General features: G+C 37.8%; 1 protein-coding gene across 1 annotated transcript in view; it reads left to right on the top strand.

Moving 5' to 3' along the window:
* Positions 1 to 20,390, top strand: part of LOC150080279 (uncharacterized) — a 38,716-nt gene extending 18,326 nt beyond the window's left edge. The window contains exon 2 of the mRNA XM_090381582.1: positions 20,067 to 20,390. Coding sequence (XP_090237708.1) covers positions 20,067 to 20,181 — 115 coding nt within the window. The 3' untranslated portion in view covers positions 20,182 to 20,390. The remainder of the gene's footprint in view (positions 1 to 20,066) is intronic.
* Positions 20,391 to 21,058: the final 668 nt, after the last annotated feature.

The following is a 21,058-nucleotide window of genomic DNA, read 5'->3' as shown; positions in this document are numbered from 1 at the left end:
TACATTATAATAAAATAAAATAAAATGCAAGAAAATAAAAGTAAAAAGTTAAAATGCAATAAAATATAAATACTTAAAAGCGTTAAAATTGTGCAATTGTAGCTTTCGGGGATGCCTGCGTCCTTTCTCAACAACACAGCACATTAAGCAACACATCCTTAAGTATCAGGTTCACGGCACAGTAGTTGACCAGGACACGTGGTTGACCAGGCACAGTATATTCTTTGTGTGCACCAGAACCGGAAGCGGCTCGGGGGCGTGGAAGGCAGAAACGCTCATCTTTTGCGAGGATTACAGCCTCGAAAAGGGGGTGAAGTCGAACACCCCCTGTATCTCTATTCATAGTATTATTTTCAGATGAACCAATCTGCAAGCTCTCAGAATTTATGCAGTCCCAGAATGGGAGAAACAACACCAGAGATGGTGTTGTTTCTCCCATTCTGGGACTGCATAAATTTTCTCCCAGAAGTGCTCAGCAATAGTAAATAATTGTCATTGTAAATAGATTATTTTATAATATCCACTATTTTTGTAAATATTAAACTATGTTAATCTAAACGATTGGTGTATTAATTTAACATTGTGAACATGAACTTTCCCAACCTTAGAGGCCTTTTTGAAGATCTAGATAGCGTTAGCTTAGCATAGTATAGTATATAATATTATCAATTAATCAGTAAAATTTATTAATCTTGTTAAACTTCATTGTCAATTAAATTGTACTTTTTAACTAAATACATATAACGACTTAGATTTTACAAACGTAACATAATTAATTAATAAATACATAACTTTATACGGAAGTTATATAACGGAACTCGGCGCCTCCGTAGCCAAGTGGGCAGGAGCAGCAGTGCGTAGCACACACTTCTTGATTAGACCGGGATTTGAGCCCGTGCCCACCAAATACGGAGGATGCGGAAAGGTCAGGGAATGGCTACTGCATATCCCCGGAGCAATATGGCCTTAGTTGCTAATGCTCCTAAAAACCAAATAACAAACAAACAAACATATAACGGAACTCAAAGATAATACTCGATACTGAAAAAATATATATAGATATATAGTGTTATAACTTCGTTGGGATACAATCTTAAGGTTATAATTATGTACTGAAATTGAAATTGAATCACAATCATGACTCAGACCAGAGCAGCAAAGCAAAAGGCTCAAGCTAAATGGAGTGCTGTGGCTCAGGGGAGAACTGAGGGGGCCAGTTGCCCTCTGAATCACAGCCTTTTAAAATGAACTGCTTGCTTGATGGATATGGAGCAATCAGGTATGGGACATGATATCGCCAAGGGAGATGTCTTTGTGTGTGCGCGTTATAAGGAGTGTGAGGAAATCAGGCGACAACTCAGTGTTGTTATGGGACTATATGAGAGCTTGAAGGATAGGGTGGATGCTCTGGAAGGAACTAAATTGAGGCCCCATCAAACTCTCAGCTACTCACATCAACGATAGAGCTTTCACTTGATCATCACGCAACACAGCAGCAACAACTAAGGCAGAATACGATGGTCCCACAGGAACTAGTAGTTGTTGGTGACTCTATTGTCAGGGAAATGGGGAACATGGTATGTAAAAAAGGATAGGTGAAACAGGACCAGGGTATGTCTGCCAGGGACAAAAGGGTGATGACGTTGTAGAGTGGATATCATCATTTAAGAGCACAAAAGGTGATATTGTTGTAGACGTTCGCACTAGTGATATTAAGAATACGAGATCAGCGGAATTACTTAACAAGTACAGGTTACTATTAAAAAAAAAAAAAGCCGTGAATTAGGGTTGAATTTGAAAGTGTCTGCAATTCTTCCCAGACACGATAGGAGGGAATATATGATGAGAGCCTTGTCAATCTATTTGGTCCTGGAAAGATTGTGCAAGGCTCGAGGAGTAGAATTTTTTTCAGCCCAGTCTGTACTTGTTAACAGGAGAGACTACTTCTACAGGGATGGGATACACTTAAATAGAAAGGTGCAAGAATATTTGCTGATGCTATCGAGGCAGTGTTAGGTGGGTCGGAAAACTGCTAGATTGGAGGGATACAAGGACTAATAGATTAACAGTAGCCACTGGCAGAGGTGAAAGTGATTCTTGCACTGCTTCTATTGGAAAGAGCAGAAGCCTAGAAAACAAGATGCAGGATATTTTAGAGACTGCTAGGAGTCATTGCGGTGCAAGTAAACATATGGGTTGTGCAAGGGTAGCTAAGGAAAAAGAACAGGTGCAGGTATACTTGCGTGTACACCAATGCTAGGAGTTTGGTAAATAAATTTGATGAATTTGAGGTATAGCTCAAAGTATCAAAGGTGGATATTGTTGGGATATCAAAGACATGGTGTCACACAGATATAAGGAATGCAGAAATGGAATTTGAGGAGTACAACGTCTACAGAAAGGATAGACATGATAGGAAGGGAGGAGGGGTTATGCTATTAGTTAAGAAACACATAAAATCCAAGGAAGTGAAGCCAGTTGACATCGCTGGACAGTGCAGTGTCGAGTCAGTTTGGTGTGACATAAGCATTGGGAGATCAAAATTGAGAGTAGGAGTGTGCTATAGGCCTAATGACTCTGATGAGTATAATAAGAAACTGTACAGGGAAACAGAGTGGGCCAGTAAATCAGAGAGTCTTATAATGGGGAATTTTAATTTCCCAGATATTGACTGGAATTTGTGGGTTGGTCACTCACACACTAGCAAGGCTTTTGTGGATTTATTAGATGGTTGTTTTCTACATCAGCATGTTTGGGAGTCAATTAGAGGGAGAAATACTCTTGATTTGATTATCAGTAGTGATTCTTCATGCATTAAGAATCTGCAGGTAAATGAACCACTAGGTGGCAGTGATCACAGTGTGCTGAAGTGGGATTTACTCAAAGAGATAACTACCATCAGGGGTAAAGGGAAGGGTTATTGCTTTCGTAAAAGCGACTACGGTGGTCTGAGACAGTATTTAAATTCTATACAATGGGACCAACTGATGATGTTACTAACAGCAAATTCAAAATGGGATGCATTCAAAGAACTTATCTTGGAAGCTACTTGGAAGGCTTTACATACCAACTAAGAAATATTTTTCAAGGTGTAGGCCTAAATGTATGTCAGATGAATTAATGAGACATATGGCAGAGAAGAAAAATGCATGGGATACATATAAATTAATGGGTGATATGGAAGCCTATGATAGATATAAGCTGGTCTCTAACCAAGTCACAAAGGAGATTAGACAGGCAAAGGCAGATTATGAGAAGTCCTTGGCAAGGGATGCAAAGAAAAAAAACAAAAAGTTCTATAGTTTACCTATGTAAAATATAGAAAGAAAGGAATGGATCAGATTGGTCCACTTGATATTGATGGATCAACTGTTAATGATCCTGCTCAGGTGGCTAACAAACTAAATGAGTATCTTGCATCTACATTCACACAGGAGGAGTTATTCAGGTAGGGAAATGCCAGAGGTGAGTAAAACTTTGACAGTGATCTAGATGATTTTGAAATAACTGAGAGGAAAGTGGAGGAGAAATTGTTGAAGATAAACATAAAAAAGGCACCTGGGATGGATGGGATCTATCCAGTTATATTAAAGGAGGCAGCAAAGGAAGTAAGCAAACCCTTAGCCATAATTATGAGAGCTTCTTTGAACTCAGGGTAGGTACCCATGGACTGGAGATGTGCAAATGTGACCCCAGTTCACAAAGTTTAATCAAAGGGCGACACAAGTAATTATAGACCTGTTAGTTTAACTTCTGTTCCAGGAAAATTAATGGAGCCACTGGTTAAACAAGTACTGCAGGATCGTCTAGACAAGACTTCAGTTATAGCTCGGACACAGCATGGTTTTGTTAAGGGAAAGTCTTGCCCAACCAATTTGATTAGATACTATGGACACTGTTCATTGTGGACTAATGTTATTAGTGGAGTCCCTCAGGGTTCAGTATTGGGTCCATTATTGTTTTCTGTATTTATAAATGATATTGATGATAGTGTATCAAGCTTAATGTCGAAGTTTGCAGACGATACAAAGATTTGCAGGCCTGTTAAAGATACTACTGTTGCTATGCTGCAGCAACAGGATCTGGAAGGGATGAACAGATGGGCTGAGAGGTGGGAAATGAAGTTTAACATTGAAAACGTAAAGTACTACATATGGAAAACGGCAACCCCAGAGCAACGTATCAACTCTGTGGTACTACACTGACAGTGGTAGAGAATGAAAAGGACCTGTGGGTAATTGTGCAGGCAGATATGAAGTTCTCTGAGCAGTGCAGATGGGCTGCAAGAGTAGGTCATGGTGTCTTGTCAATGATACACAGGAATTTTTCTAGCAGGGATAAGGAGGTGATTATTCCCTTGTATAAGGTCAGGCCACACCTTGAGTACTGTATACAGGTCTGGAGTCCTCATTTCAAGAAGGATGTAGAGCTGCTGGAACGAGTACAGAGAAGGGCAACATGATTAGTGAATGGAACAAAGGGTTGCTCTTACGAAGAAAGGCTTAAGTTTTGCAAATTATAGTGTTTGGAGACTAGGCATCGGCGAGGTGATCTGATAGAGGTGTATAAAGCCTTGAATGGTTTGAGCATGCTCAATGCCGATGGGATTCTTCCTCTTGCATAAATTCAGATTCAGATCAGAGGGCATAAATTCAGATTGAGGAAAGACAGATGTAGGATAGATGTGTGGGTATTTGGTTGGTGGAACAGACTTCCATCCCTTGTGGAAGTTAATAGCCTAAATAAATTTAAGGCTCAGCACCCTTAAATTTATTTAGGCTAATTCGTGAATGGATATGCATTAAAATGCTTCCAGGTATTTCGAATGAACGGAGGGGTGAAATGGAAGCGGGTTTTTTTTTTTTTTTTGGCTGATGCTGTATAAGCTTGCTTTCTTGCATCATATGCCTCTACTAATTCTAATGCCATGATGTGGTCAGAAAGGAACTGGATGCAGGGAATAACTTTGGTATCATATATTTGGATCTTAGAAAGGCTTTTGATACTGCTGCACATGGAAGACTGCTGAATAAATTGGAGCAGTGTGGCATTGGAGGCAAATTGCTGCTATGGATAAAGGGATGGTTGAGTATGAGAAGACAGAGTGTGGTAATCAATGGACACTGCTCATCGTGGACTAATGTTATTAGTGGAGTCCCTCATGGTTCAGCGTTGGGTCCATTGTTGTTTTCTGTATTTATAAATGATATTGATGATGGCATATCAAGCTTAATATCCAAGTTTGCAGGCTATACAAAGGTTGGTAGAGTTGTTAAAGACACTAATGACATTATGCTGCTGAAACAGAATCTAGAAAACTTAAGCAGATGGGCTGAGAGGTGGCAAATGAAGTTTAACATTGACAAATGTAAAGTACTACATACAGGAAGCAGTAACCCCACACTCTGTGGTACTACACTGACAGTGGTAGAGAACGAAAAGGACCTGGGGATAATTGTGCAGGCAGATATGAAGTTTTCTGAGCAATGCAGACGGTCTGCAAGAGTAGTTCATGGTGTCTTGTCGGTGATATACAGGAATATTTCTAGCAGGGATAAGGAGGTGATTATCCCCTTGTATAAGGCAATTGTCAGGCCACACCTTGAGTACTGTATACAGGTCTGGAGGCCTCATTTTAAGAACGATGTAGAGCTGTTGGAACGAGTATAGAGAAGGGCAACAAGATTAGCGAATGGAACAAAGGATTAATTTAAGCCTTTCTTTCTTATGAAGAAAGGCTTAATTTTTCAAATTACAGTTTCTGGAGACTAGGCACCTGCGAGGTGACCTGATTGAGGTGTATGAAGCCTTGAATCGTTTGACCATGCTCAATGCTGATAGGATTCTTCCTCTTTGCTCAGAATAATCACCTGAGAGAGCATAAATTCAAATTGAGGAAAGACAGATGTAGGATAGATGTACGGAAGTTTGCCTTTAGCCAGTTAGTTGGTTGGTGGAACTGACTTCCATCCTTTGTTGTGGAAGTTGATAGCCTAAATGAATTTAAGGCTGAGCTGGATAGGTATTTCGAACGAATGGAGAGGTGAAATGGAAGTGTTGTGTTTTTTTTTTTTTGGCTGATGCTGTGTAAGCTCACTTTCTTACATCATATGCCTCTACTAATGCTAATGTTTTGACTTCTCAGGATTAATGTGAAATCTGAAACCGGAGAGGAATGCCTCAAGGTTCCGGATTTTCTGAAGAATTAAGGCATTGATGTATTCAGTAGTGTCTCCCGGGGCTGATGGGAGTAAATAGTTTTATGTCATCAGAAAAGGTGGTGATATCAGTTTGGCCTGTCACGAATAGCATGAGAACATCTGAGAACAAAATTCCGGACAGGACACTGCCTCGTGGGACTCCAGGTGTAATAGTCATAGTGTAGCGCAGATTGCCGTTGCAAACAATGATGGTCCTGTTCTCAAGCATTGTCTGAATAAACCAGAGCACGTCTCCGCCAATGAGGTAGTACTCGTGTAGTAACCTTGCCAATGCGTGAATGGATATGCATTCAAATGCTACCTGGACGTCGATATACGTAACGGCGATTTCCGAATGCTAAAATGCCTCGAGGATCTTGGTAGTGGTTGTGACTATATTTGTAGCGATGGATCTTGACCGGGGATCATAGTGTATCTGCGGTAGGCGTTGTGGCATAATTTGGGTGGTTAACGTTCTCAGAAAAGATTTCTCAAAGAGCTTTAATAGGCTTGATGCAGAAGAAATTGGACATAAGTGACTGGGCTGAGAAGCAGAGCGTATTTTCGGCAGCAGTCTTACTAGATAGTCATGCAACATAGAAGGGAAAAATTTTTGATTAAGGATCTTGTTAAATAATGACAGGATAGGATCAACAACGAATGTACTGAGGCATTTCAGCATAAACTGAGGAATTCTGTCGGCACCTGATGCGGCTGTGGGTGCTAAGCTATTTATTGCGTCGATCAGCTGGTATTTGGTGAGGTGAACTGAATTTAAGAGGTCTATTGAAATCGGATTGGTTGGGAATTTCATTGGTGTAGTGGATTCTGGCTGAGTGGCGAACCTAGTTATGTGGTCGAGCCAATCCGAGTCGAGCCAAGATTGAGATTCAATGCGTCCTCTGGTTGGCTTTTGTGGAAGGGCTTCCCCTTATTTATGGTATTCTCTAGGTGAAGTTTTATCGCCTCCCTCTTGTTCCTAGTAAAAAGTGCCCTAGCTCAGGAGAAGGCAGTTCTGTCTGGGGGTGAGCCGGAGTTTGACACTTTTGTGCAAATTCTGTTTTACATGAAAGCTTTCAGAGACTTTTGGATTCCACCAGGCCTTTGAATGGTCTGTGATAGTTAGTTTCTTCATTGCAGCATAGAGAGAAACAGTGGCTATCCACCTTGTCATCAGGTTAATCCCGAGTTCGGGGTCCCAATTCTCAAGAATATCCCATGGGATTGCTTGATAAATGCACTTTTCAAGATTGAGGTATTTGGGTGCTGTATTGTTTTCGTTGTAACTTTCCTTCTACCAGAAGTGATGGACATTTCTATTTTCATAGAGAGAATGATGGGCTTATGATCAGACTGTATGTTGCTTATAGAATTTTGATTAACCACACAATTTGCTGACACAAATGTGAGGTCTAATGTGCTTCCGCCCATTGTGGGTGGTGTGCTGACCAGTTTCAAACCTAATATACTTAGACCCTGACTGAGACTCCCTGAGTATTCGGGAGATTGAAATCCCCCACATGACGTGTTTCAGTGATGAATGGAGATGATTAATAGTCTCCAGTTAAATAAGTAATGCAGGATCATTAGACAGGAATGCAGTTATACTTCAGACACAGCATATGTTTGTTAAGGGGATATCTAGTCTGACTAATCTGATTGATGCAGTAACAAATGAACTGGATGCAAAAAATTATTTTGATATTATATACTTGGGTTTCAAGAAAGCTTTTGATAATGTTGCACATAAAAGACTGCTGTACAAATTGGAGCAGCGTGGCATTAACAGCAAGTTACTGCTTCATATTGAGTGTGAGAAGACAGAGTGGTTATTTATGGAGCTGCTTTTCACAGACTAATGTTATTAGTGGAGTCCCTCAAGGTTCCTTGTTGGTCCCATTGTTTTTTTCTGTATTTTTAAATGATATTGATGAAGATATACCAGAAAACATCTAAGTTTGTAGGTGACACAAAAAGTTTCAGGGTGGTTAATGACAGTAATGAAGCCTGCTTCAATAATATCTAGAAAAATTAAGCAGATGGGCTCAGAAATGGCAATTGAAATTTAACATTTACAGATGCAAGGTATTGCATATGGGTTGCAGTAACCCCATAGTAAATTAACGACTGTGTGGTACCACACTCAGGATAGTGAAATATGAAAAAGACCTGGATATATCTGTGCAGTCAGATATAAAGTTCTCTGAGCATTGCATATATGCTGCCAAACAGCTCATGGGGTTTTTTCATTGATATATAGGAATTTTGCTATCAGGGATAAGGAGGCGATTATCCCATTTTATAAAGCAATGGTCAGGTCACATGTTGAGTACTGCATACAGGTCTGGAGGCCTCATTTTAGGAAGTATGTGCAGTTGCTAGAATGGGTACAGAAAGGACAATGAGACTGGTGAGGGGAACAATGGGGTGTACTTACCAAGAAAGGCTTCAATTCTTCAAATTGCAGCGTCCGGAGACTAGGCCTGTGAGGTGATCTGATTGAGGTGTTTAAGGCTTTCAATGGACTGAGTAAGTTCAGTGTTGATGGAAATCTTCCTCTTGCTCAGACTGCACATATGAGGGGACATAAATTCAAATTAAGGAACGATAGTTGCCAAATAGATATAGATGTGCATAGTTTGCTTTTAGCCAGCAAGTGGTTGATTGCCGGAACAAACTTCATCTGTTGGTGTGGAAGTGGATAGCTTAAATAAATATAATGAAGAACTAGACAAACTGTTGGAAGAAATGGATAAGTGAAATTGAAATGGGTTTTTTTTTTTTTTTGGCTGATGCTGTATATGGTTGCTTTCTTGAATTATATACTACTACTATTACTAAAATCTGATTGGCAATGATGTTTTTATATATGCACTATCAATCAGTTATTCATGGTGCTCTCCACTGGGATTAGGGAACTAAGGGTATGCCACAAAAACATGATCCCAAACCATTACATCTTCTCCAGCAGCTTGCGCTGTCAGTGCATAACAGGATGGTTCTAGTGCCTAATGTGCACTGTTCCATTATCACTTAAATGCATAAATCAGGATTCATCTTGGGTCCTTATCTAACTTTTCAGCACTGATGGAATAATTCTCATCAGACTCTGAAACCAATATAGCCATATTTTCTACTTTGTGTTTGAAATCAGTGGCTTATGTGAAGGTTTCCTACTTCTATAGTGCATTCTCTATCATGTGTTCTTTCATTAAATGCAGAGGTTTAATTGTTCTGTGATCCGTTATGATTGCACTTGATAATCCACTGCAGTCAGCATTAGCATTAGTAGAGGGATATGATTCAAGAAAGCAAGCTTATACAGCATCAGCTAAAAAGAAAAAAAAAAAAAAAAACCTTCCCATTTCACCCATCCATTCACTCTAAATGTTTGTTTAATTCTGCTTTGAATTTATTTAAGCTGTTCACTTCTGCAATGACAGATGGAAGTTTGTTCCAGAAATAAACCATATGCTGGATAAAGGCAAATTTCTGCACACCTATTCTACAACTGTCTTTCCTCAATTTGAATTTATGTATCCTCAGGTGATTAATCTGGGCAAGAGGAAGAATCCCATCAGCATTAAGCTTGCTCAAACCATTCAAAGCCTTATACACCTCAATCATATCACCTCGCAGGTGCGTAGTCTCCAGGCACTGTAATTTGCATAACTTAATCATCCCTTCATAAGAGAAACCCTTTGTTCCACTCACTAAACTTGTTGCCCTTCTCTGTACGCATTCCAGAAGCTCTACATCCTTCCTAAAATGAGGCCTCCAGATCTGTATACAGTACTCAAGGTGTGGCCTAACCATTGCCTTATACAAGGGGATAATCACCTCCTTATCCCTGCTAGAAAAATTCCTGTATATCATCGACAAGACACTATGAGCCACTCCTGCTGACCGTCTGCACTGCTTAGACTGCACAATTATCACCAGGTCCTTTTTATTCTTTACTATCCTGAGTGTAGTACCACACAATTAATACATTACTCTGGGGTTACTGCTAACCATAGGCAGAACTTTGCATTTGTCAATGTTAAACTTTAGTTGCCACCTCTCAGCCCATCTGCTCAACTTTTTTTAGATCCTGTTGCAGTAGTGTACTCTCATTAGGGTCATTATCAACTCTTCCAACCTTTGTACCATATGCAAACTTGGACATTAAGACTGATATACAGTTGGACCTCTCTTTAACGAACTTCCATGTAGCAAATTTTTTTGATTTCCCTTTGATCATTACATCGAAAATAATTTTCATATAACAAACTAAATTTTGAGAGACCTGGGTTCGCATTGCTCGCACCTCTGGCCTTTAGGCAATAAAGCTGATGCTGTAGAAAGCACGAATTAAGAGCTAAAAGGATTAATTTAAAGGCTTTAATTACATGAATTAAGAGTTAAAACATTTTACAATTTAATGGTGCCTGTAAAACCCTGCAGGAGGAAACTGGCCAGCCATGGCATGGGATAGAAAAAGATGGAAGTTCGGGAGAGGCCTTTGCCCAACAGTGGATCAGCAATGGCTAAAAAGAAGTAAAACCTATACAACTTAAACATACTATACGGAGAAGTCCCGCTGGTCAGCTGTCCACAGCCATTGGCAAAGATTAAGGTAGGCATATTCCCTACACCGGCACTGGCTCTAGTCAACCTATTTTCTACCGTAAGCATCCTATCAGAGAATTAGGAAAGAGTGATTTTCCTTTATCTTGGAAATTCATCTGTTGTTTTGAAGAAATGAGTCATCTTCACTTTCACTAAATTTCACCTGTCTCTGGTTACATGGCAGTTACAAGTGGTCCCCAGTTTCAGCCTTGTTTTAACTGCTATGCAAGTAACCTTACAGTGTCTAAGAGGAAATCCTTGAGTGTAGTGGAAAAAATGGATGTGCTTGATAGTGTAGATCACAGCATTAAAAAAAAAAAAAAATCGCTTTAAAATCTGATGTGCCTGCCAGTAGTGTGTCAACCATTCTGAAAAACTCTGTTTCAATAGCATACTGTCATTAACAACCCTGCCAACCAACATCGATAAATACACAAAACAACAATGAGCCCAGCATTGAACCCTGGGGAATTCCACTAATAACATTAGTCCACATAAAGAAGTGTCCATTTATTACCACTCTCTACCATCTCCCACTCAACCATTCCTTTATCCATTGCAACAACTTGCCCTTAATGCCATACCGCAAATTGCTGCAATGGAGGACTACAAGTCCAAAGACATATTCAACATTGATGAAACATGTCTATATTTTAATTGTTTGCCGAACAAGACACTGATTTTTAAAGGTGACAAATGCTTGGTTTGTCACGGACTTTTAAAGGTGACACTCTTAGTTACAAATATGGCTATTAATGAAAAACTGAAGCTTTTGGTAATAGGCAAAAGTAAATAATCCTGATGTTTCAAACGAGTAAAGTCGTTAGAGTTGGACTACAACTGCAACAAAAAACCGGCGCCTCCGTAGCCAGGTGGGCAGGAGCAGTGCATAGCACACACACTTCTTGATTAGACCGGGGTTCGAGTCCATAACCACCAAATACGGGGGATGCAGAAAGGTCAGGGAATGACCACCGCATATCCCCAGAGCAATATGGCATTAGTTGCTAATGCTCCTAAAAACCAAATAACAACAAAAAACTTTAAATGACAAACGAAATTTTTGGGCAGTGGATTTTGAATTTCAATAGAAAGATGACAGAAAAATTGTGTTGATTGTCAACAACTGCCCTGCCCACCCTCACTCAGTAATTTTCAAACTCACAAGTGTGAAGCTTGTTTTCTTCCTTCTGAATAATTCATCTTAACTACAGCCAATGGACCAAGGAATTATCAAAAATTTGAAAATGCACTCCGAAGGCGCATACTGAAAATAAATTATACTGACAATAGAAACCAACCAACCTATAGATTCTGTTATAGATTTGTGGATGTGCATATCAGAGTTGACGAAAGTGTGGAGTCAAGATGTGACGGAAACAACGATTAAACATTGTTTCGCAAAAGCAGGTTTTGCTAAAATGCTGATTAACAGAGATGAGTGGGATTAACTACTAGAAGACATTGAGCAATCTTAGGAAGAGTTCCAAGCAAGGTTTGATCAGTAGGAGAAATTATTCTTGACGAATTTTTAGGAGTTGATATTGATGTCATAGTAGCTGAATATCTGAGTGACGTCAGCATTTTGGATCGTATTTATTTAAAGAACTAGTGACAATTTCGACGATGAGTTGGATGAAAATGAGTGCATTATTAAACCTTCCAAACAAATGTTGGCAGCATTTGATTTTACGACATAATTCTTAAAAGTGTACTAATAAATTGTGAGCATCATGTAAGTAGTCATTTCTTAATATGTATGTATGTATTGATAAATTGTTTTAAAATGTTAGAATTCATTCCCACTTCTTTCCCATCTTTTACTATATTTCTGAATTTACAGTATTTTTCATTGTTGAAAAGGTCATATTTCTTTATAACAAAATTTCTATATAACGAATTTTTTCAAGGAAACAATCGATTTCGTTATATAGGTCTGACCAGGGCAGGATCTAGGCTTAGACATAAGAGGCGCCAGCCTAGGGGTGGAATGGCTTTGGGGTGCCAACATTGTAAAAAAAAGTAATAGTGTTAAAGAGGACCAGAGAGTCGAAGCATTGGTGGTACGAGCAGTGCCCCCCCCCCACCCCACCCCCAAAAGCCATATTGCAAGGGGTGTCGTTTGTAGCATTTTTTTTTTTTTTTTTGGTTTGCCTATTTGATATTTTGTATCAGGCGTCGTATTGCATGGGGCTCTGTTTTGATCAAAAAATTTATTTTTGGGACTCCTATTTTACTTTTCGCACCAAACTCCGTTTTATCACGCTACAGCTGTGAACCAGTCTGAGGCATTCAATAAACTAGAAAAATTAAATAACTGGTTAATCAATCAATTATTAGTTAACTAAGCAGTTAACTGGATTAATAGGTTTTGAAAACTAATTTATACATTAAAGAATTAAAGAAAGAATTATAACAGTAAATAAAAATAGTAAATATTATTCTATAATTGTCAATTGCATGCCAGATCTATCACATACTGAGCAAATGACAATAATAGTTCGTTTTATAAATATACTACCTTTTCCAAATCAAGAAGGAAAATATATTGAAATATGTGAACATTTTTTAGGATTCATAAATATAAATGATAGCACAGGTAAAGGAATGACAGAAAAAATATTTGAAGTTTTACAGAAGTATGATCTTTCATTGTGTGATATAAGAGATCAAGGATATGACAACGGCTCCAATATGCGAGGAAAACATAGTGGTGTTCAGAGTCGCATGTTGTCCTTGTATCCGAGAGCGTTCTGCATTCTGTTCCTCTCACACATTAAATTTAATGGTTAATGATGCAGCTACCTGTTGTGTAGAAGCTGTCTTTTTTTGATATTGTACATCTTTACACTTTTTTCGCATCATCTACACAGAGATGAAATGTTTTAAAACAATATATTAAAGGATTAGCCTTAAAACCTCTTAGTAATACTCAATGGTCCAGCCGAATAGATTCACTCAAACCATTAAGATATCAACTGGAACAAATAATTGAAGCTTTGGAAAGTTTTGTGAATGTGCAACAGCCAATTGAAACTTCAACAATTGCCAAAAACAAATCTGAAGCAAACGCCTTGCTCGTGGACATTGCAAATTTTAAATTAATTTGTTCATTAATTATTTGGCATGACATTAAACAATATAAATATAACAAGTAAAGCTTTATAAGAAGTCGGATTAAATTTAGAAAATGCAAATTCACTTATTGCTAGTTCATTGCAATATCTTCATGATTATAGGTATGACGAAAAGTTTAAAAATATTTTGCTGGAAGCAGATATTGCAATAAAATTAGATGTTGAAAAAAAATTTGAAAAAGTTAGAACACAGAGATGAAAAGTAATGTTTCCCTACAAAAATAAAGATGAAGCAATATGCGATGAAGAAGATAATTTTAAAATAACTTTTTTTTTTTTTTTTGGAACATTTTAGACCACGCCATCACTGCTTTGAAGGATCATTTTGATTTGTTAGCAAAACACAATAATAATTTTAATATTCTTTTGAATTTAAATAAATGTAAGTCTATGAATGACATAGAACTTTTAAAACATTGTATGAATTTAGAAATGCTTTTAACAGCAGAAAAAGAAAAAGACATATCGGGAACAGATTTGCTTCACGAAATTAGATATCTTCACTGTTCATATTCGAATGAAGAAATGACACCCGGGAAAATTCTCCAATTCATTTGTGATCAGCAGTTAACATCTTCCTTGCTAAACCTATTCATTGCTATCAACATTTTCCTAACGCTGCCTGTCTCTGTGGCTAGCGCGGAAAGGAGTTTTTCGAAACTGAAATTTATTAAAACTCATTTGAGAACAACTATGAGTTAGGAAAGATTAGACAGTTTAACAATATTATCGATTGAATGGATATTTTAAAAGAACTTGATATGGAAGAATTGATAACAAATTTTGCGACAATAAAAGCCAGAAAAATTTTAATTTAGTTAAAAAATTGTTTTTTGCTACGATTTTCAATAATTATTCTTATACTTTATAGACACAGCTTATATACTTTATTTAAGATTTTTTTTTGCTTTGTTTTTGCAAAATTATTACATTTATTATTATTATACACCTATTTTATAAGTATAATTTTAAATATTTTATTCAAGAATTTTTTTGTTTAGTTTTCGAATAATTTATTGTTATATATCTTTTGTAAATAAAAGTTTGTAAATTTAATTTTATGTAAGATTTTTTAAATATCTTCTATTACGACATGCCCCTTTTGTAAAATTTATAGAGCTTAAAAATTTAAAATAAAAATAAAAAATGATCAGATACTGAAAACCAACCTGGCCTAGGGGCACCACATACCCTCGAGCCAGCCCTGTGTCTGACTGTACCTTCAATATCATTAATAAATACAGAAAAAAACAATGGACCTAACACTGAACATGGGCGACTCCACTAATAACATTATTCCATGAAGAGCAGCATCCATTGATTACCACTCTGTCTTCTCCCACTCAACCATTCCTTTATCCATACCAGCAATTTTCCCTCAGTGCCACACTGCTCCAATTTATACAGCAGTCTTCCATGTGCAACAGTATCAAAAGCCTTCCTAAAATCTAAGTATATAATATCAAAATTATTCTTTGCTTCCAGTTCCTTTGTGACCACTTCATAGTAACCAATCAGATTGGTCAGACAAGACTTCCCCTTAACAAAAACCCATGCTGTGTCTGAACTATAACTGCAGTCTTGTCTATATGATCCTGCATTTCTTCCTTAACCAGTGACTCCATTATTTTCCCTATAACAGCAGTTAGACTAACAGATCTGTTAGACCCATGTCTCCCTTTGATCCTCCTTTGTGAATTGGGGTCACATTTGCACACCTCCAATCCATGGGTACTTCCCCTGAGTCCAAGGAAGCTCTCATAATTATGGCTAAGGGTTTGCTCATTTCCTTTGCTGCCTCCTTTAATATAACTGGATAGATTCCATCCACCCCAGATGCCTTTCTTATGTTTATCTTCAACAGTTTCTGCTCCACTTTGCGGCACCTTCATAGGCAGGTGGGCAGGAGCAGCAATGCATATCACATGCTTCTTGATTAGACCGGGGTTCGAGCCTGTGACCACCAAATACGGAAGATGCGGCAAGGTCAGGGAATGACCACCGCATATCCCCGGAGCAATATGGCCTTAGTTGATAATGCTCCTAAAAACCAAACAACAACAACAGCTCCACTTTAATCTCAATTATTACAAAATCATTTAGCTCACTGCCAGAGTTTAATACACCTTTGGCATTTCCCTCCCTGAATAACTCCTCATATGTAAATGTAGACGCAAAATACTCATTCAGTTTGTCAGCTATCTGAGCAGGATCATCAATGGTTGAACCATCGATATCAAGTGCACCAATCTGATTCATCCCCTTTCTTCTAGAGTTTACATATCTAAAGCAATATGCAATATTTTGCATTAGCATTAGTTGAGGCATATGATTCAAGAAAGCAAGCTTATACAGCATCATCAAAAAAAAAAAAAAAAAAAACTTCCCATTTCACCCATCTGGTGACTCCAAATGTTTGTCTAGTTCAGCTTAAATTTATTTAGGCTATTACAACAGATGGAAGTCTGTTCCAGTAATCAACTACCTGCTGGCTACGGCAAACTTCCGCACATCTATTCAACAACTGCCTTTCCTCAATTTGAATCTATGTCCCCCCTCAGGTTCTTAGTCTGAGCACACGGAAGTATCCCGTCAGCATTGAGCCTGCTCAAACCATTCAAGGCCTTATATACCTCAATCAGATCACCTCGCAGGTGCCTAGTCTCCAGATGTGCAACTTGCAGAAATTAAGCCTTTCTTCGTAAGCACACCCCTTCTGTTCCCCTCATCCAATCTTGTTGCCCTTCTCTGTACACGCTCAAGTAAATCTACATCCTTCCTAAAATGAGGCAGTATTCAAGGTGTGGCCTGACCATTCCCTTATACAAAGGGATGATAATAATCTCCTTGACACTGCTAGTAAAATTCCTATATATCATTGACAAAACTCCATGATCTGCTCTGGCAGCCCATCTGCACCCCTCAGAGACCTTCATATCTGACTGCACAATTACCACCAAGTCTTTTTAATTCTCCACTTCCCTGAGTGTAGTACCACACAGTTGGTACATTTCTCTTGGGTTACTGCTACCCATATGCAGTACTTTGCATTTGTCAATGTTAAACTTCAGTTGCCACTTCTCAGCCCATCTGCCTAACTTTTCTAGATCCTGTTTCAGTAGCATACTGTTTTTTGTGTCATTAACAACCCTGCGGAAGTGTCATCTGCAAACTTGGACATTAAGCTTTATGTACCTTCATCGATATCATTGATAAATACACAAAATAACATCATTGCTAAATATTGAAAACAATAATAGACCCAGCACTGAATCCTGGGAAGCTCCACTAATATCATTAGTCCACAAAGAGCAGCGCCCGTGGGAACTACTCTGTGTTCCACTTAACCATCCCTTTATCCATAGCAGTAACTTGCCCTTGATGCCACATTGCACCAGTTTGTGCAGCAGTCTTTTATGTGCAACAGTATCAAAAGCCTTCTTGAAATCTGAGTATACGATATCAAAATTATTTGTTGCATCCAGTTTCTTAGTCACTACATCATAGTAACCTATCAGATTGGTTAGACAAGACCGCCCCTTGACAAATCCATACCATGATTGCAGTATAATCGCATTCCTGTCCAAATAGTCCTGTTACTTCTTTTACCATTAACCAGTGATTACCAGTGATTCCATTAGTTTACGTGGAACAGATGTTAAGCTAACAGGTCTAATTACTCATGTCGCCTTTTGATCCCTCTTTACGAATTGGAGATATATTCGCACATCTCCAGTCCATAGGTACCTCCTCTGAATCCAAGGATGCTGTCATAATTATGGCTAAAGGTTTGCTTATCTTCTTGGGTGCCTCCTTTAATATTATTGGATAGATTTCATCTGCCCCAGGTGTCTTTTTTATGTCCATTCTTAATTTCTCCTCCACCTTCCTTTATCACAAAGTCATTTAGCTCCTTGTTAGAATTTGACAAACTTCTAGCATCCCCTCCCCTAAAGAATTCCTCATATGTGTATGTAGATGCAAAATATCTGTTTAATTTGTGCACAAACTGAGCAGGGTAATCAATAGTTAACTCATCGATATCAATTGGCCAAATGTGATTCAACCCCTTCCTTCTACTGTTAATATATGCATAGAAGTTGTGCTGTTTTTCTTTGCATTCTTTGCCAATGACTGCTCATAATCTGCCTTTGCTTGCCTAACCTCCTTTGTGACTTGATTACAGACTAATTTATATCTATCATGGGCATCTGTATCACCTGATAATTTATAGGCATCCCATGCACTTTTCTTCTCTGCCACGTGTTTCAGTAGTTCATGTGATATCTATTTAGGTGTAAACCTTGAACAAAGTTTCTTTGTTAGTATGAAAAGCCTAATAACTTCTTTAGTTACTTCCATGAATACTTCTCATTTATAATTTGCTGCTGGTAACATCATCAGTTGGTCCCACTGCACATAATTTAAAAACTGTCTGAGACCTCTATATTCACCCTTGCAAAAGCCTTTACCTCTACCCTTGACAGTAGTTATATCTTTAATTAAATTCCACATTAGTACACTGTGTTTGCTGCCACCCAGTGGGTCTTTTATGGCAGATTCTTAATTCATGGAGGTTAACTGCTGATAACTATATCAATAGTATTGCTTCTTCTTGTTGCCAAGAAATCCACAAAATTCTTGCTCTTGTGTGTGAGTCACCAACCAACAAATTTCAGTCACCATCTGGAAAGTTAAAATCCCCCATTATGAGACATTCTGATTATGTCTGGGTGACATCATGTCTCTACTCTTACTACGATATCTACATTTGATAACTTAATTAGTACTTCAAATTCATAAAATGTACTTACATTGTTCATAGGCCTATAACACTCCTACTCTGAATTTTGTTTTCCCACTGCTATATCACACCAAACTGACTCAACATTGCCTCATCACCAAAGTCAACTGGATGCACTGCCTTGGATATAATATTCTTAACTAGACCATAACCCCTCTACCTCTCCTGTCCTTCCTGTATACATTGTACTCCCCATTTTCAATGTCAACATCACTTATGTCTGGGTGACATCATGTCTCTACTCTTACTACGATATCTACATTTGATAACTTAATTAGTACTTCAAATTCATAAAATGTACTTACATTGTTCATAGCATTATTGCATGCAAGTATACATGCACATGTTCTTACTCTTAGTTACCTTAACACAGCCCGTGTATTCATTTGTTCCATGAAGACCCACAGCAGGGCCTGAAATCCCAGATATCTTGCTTTCCAGGCTGCTGCATGTACTAATAGTAGCAATGAAAGAATCACTTTCACTTCTGCCCTCAGCTCTAGTTAAACTGTTAGTCTGTGTATCCCTCCCGCAAGCTAGCAGTTTTCCGACCCACCTATCACTGCCTCTATAGCATCAGCAAATATTCTTGTGCCCCTTCTATTCAAGTGTATCCCATCCCTGTGAAAACAGTCTCTCTCTCCTGTTAACAAACACAGACCATGCTGAGAAAAATTCTACTCCAGGAACCTTGCACTCTCTCTCTCTCTCTCTCTCTCTCTCTCTCTCCAGGGTCAAACTGATTGATAAAGCTCTCAACATATTCTTCCTCCTGTCATGTCTGGGCAGAATTGCAGACAGTTTCAAATTCAATCCTAACTTGTGACTTTTTGCTGTCATTGCCCTATAGTTGTTAAGTAAGCCCTCAGATCTCCTACTCCTAATATCATTAGTACAACCTGTACAACAATATTACCTTTTGTGCTCTTAAAAAATGATATCTGCTCTACAATCTCATCTACCTTTGCCCCTGGCATCCTGGTCCTATTCCACCTGTCCTTGCACAACATATTTCCTATTTCCCTGACAATAGAGTCACCAACAATAACTAGTACTTGTAGGACCAGCACATTCTGCCTTGAAGAATGCCACTGTGTTGTCTGTTGCACAAGAATGAGGTATGGCATTGAGTTGGGCAGCTGAGAACTTGATACCCTCCCCCCATTTTAATTCCTTCAAGGGCATCTACTTTACTCTTCAGACTCTAAATATGTAAGTAAAATATATTAAGTAAAGAACAACAAAATTAAGCTGTTTGAAGATTACTATGCATTTTGATGTTGCATGTTTCTTCAATATCATTTTCTTTAACAGGACACTTTCTTCATGCTTACAGACTTCACAATTGAACTGCAAGCTGAGCTGTACAAACAACAAATTGTCAGAAGATAGGAAACAGAGTAAAGATAAAAAGAAGCCTGTTTCTTAGAACTTCAGCACATTTTCATTTCCTTTCAATATAAAGAGTTCCATTATGAGAACCGAATATAAAGAATTTCATTTATTTAAACAGATCAAGTGCCCAAAATGAGAACTGTCAAATAAATGTGACAAGTTCAGATAGGCTTTTAGCCACAGGACCAATGTTTCTTTTTTGCAAAGACAAATGAAATATGAATAGCCCAGAAAATAATAGCATGCCGTGAAGAAATTATTTTCAGTACTTCCTCATATGTCTTATAAACTAATACAAAAATGCAGTATTATTGTATTTTATTATTCCTAATTTTTATAAAGTGATCATTTCATGATATTTCTATGTTGTGTGTTTGATTTCATATATATATATTTTTTGTGTAAATTTAGCAAATCCTAGATGCCTTAAATTTTATCTATTAACAAAACTTTTACATTTAATAATATAGTTATGTTTGACTGTCATTGCAAATAGCTTATAGCAGTTTATACTAATATTTTTCATGATAGTTACTTTCTTTTCTGCTCAGTTTCTGATTTTTTATATTGGAAAAATAATTTAAAAAATCAACACAGGTCTTCCCAAAGCAAATTAAAAAATTTCATATAGTATCAAATGTAAGGTATTGATTCTCTTCCATTGAAATTTAAAACCATAAATGATAAAAGAAAATTTTGGAAGTGTAAGGTTAGTGTTTGAAATTTTATATTCTTATCCTTAATTTACCATCTTTTTAATTTGAAAAACAGAAAACATATTTTTGTGATTAAATCATAGTTGTTCCAACGTATAAAAACCTTCCTAATCAAAAAAAAAAAAAAAATCCTCATTTACTATTGTCCCATCTTTATTTTATCATTACTACGATTCCTGTTTAATATGAGGTTTG

This window comes from Mastigoproctus giganteus, chromosome 9 (assembly GCF_048544385.1).
Source record: "Mastigoproctus giganteus isolate SK-2022 chromosome 9, ASM4854438v1, whole genome shotgun sequence".
Taxonomy (NCBI): Eukaryota; Metazoa; Arthropoda; class Arachnida; order Uropygi; family Thelyphonidae; genus Mastigoproctus; species Mastigoproctus giganteus.
Note: the sequence above shows the minus strand (reverse complement) of the source record. Positions and strands in the feature narration are given on the sequence as shown.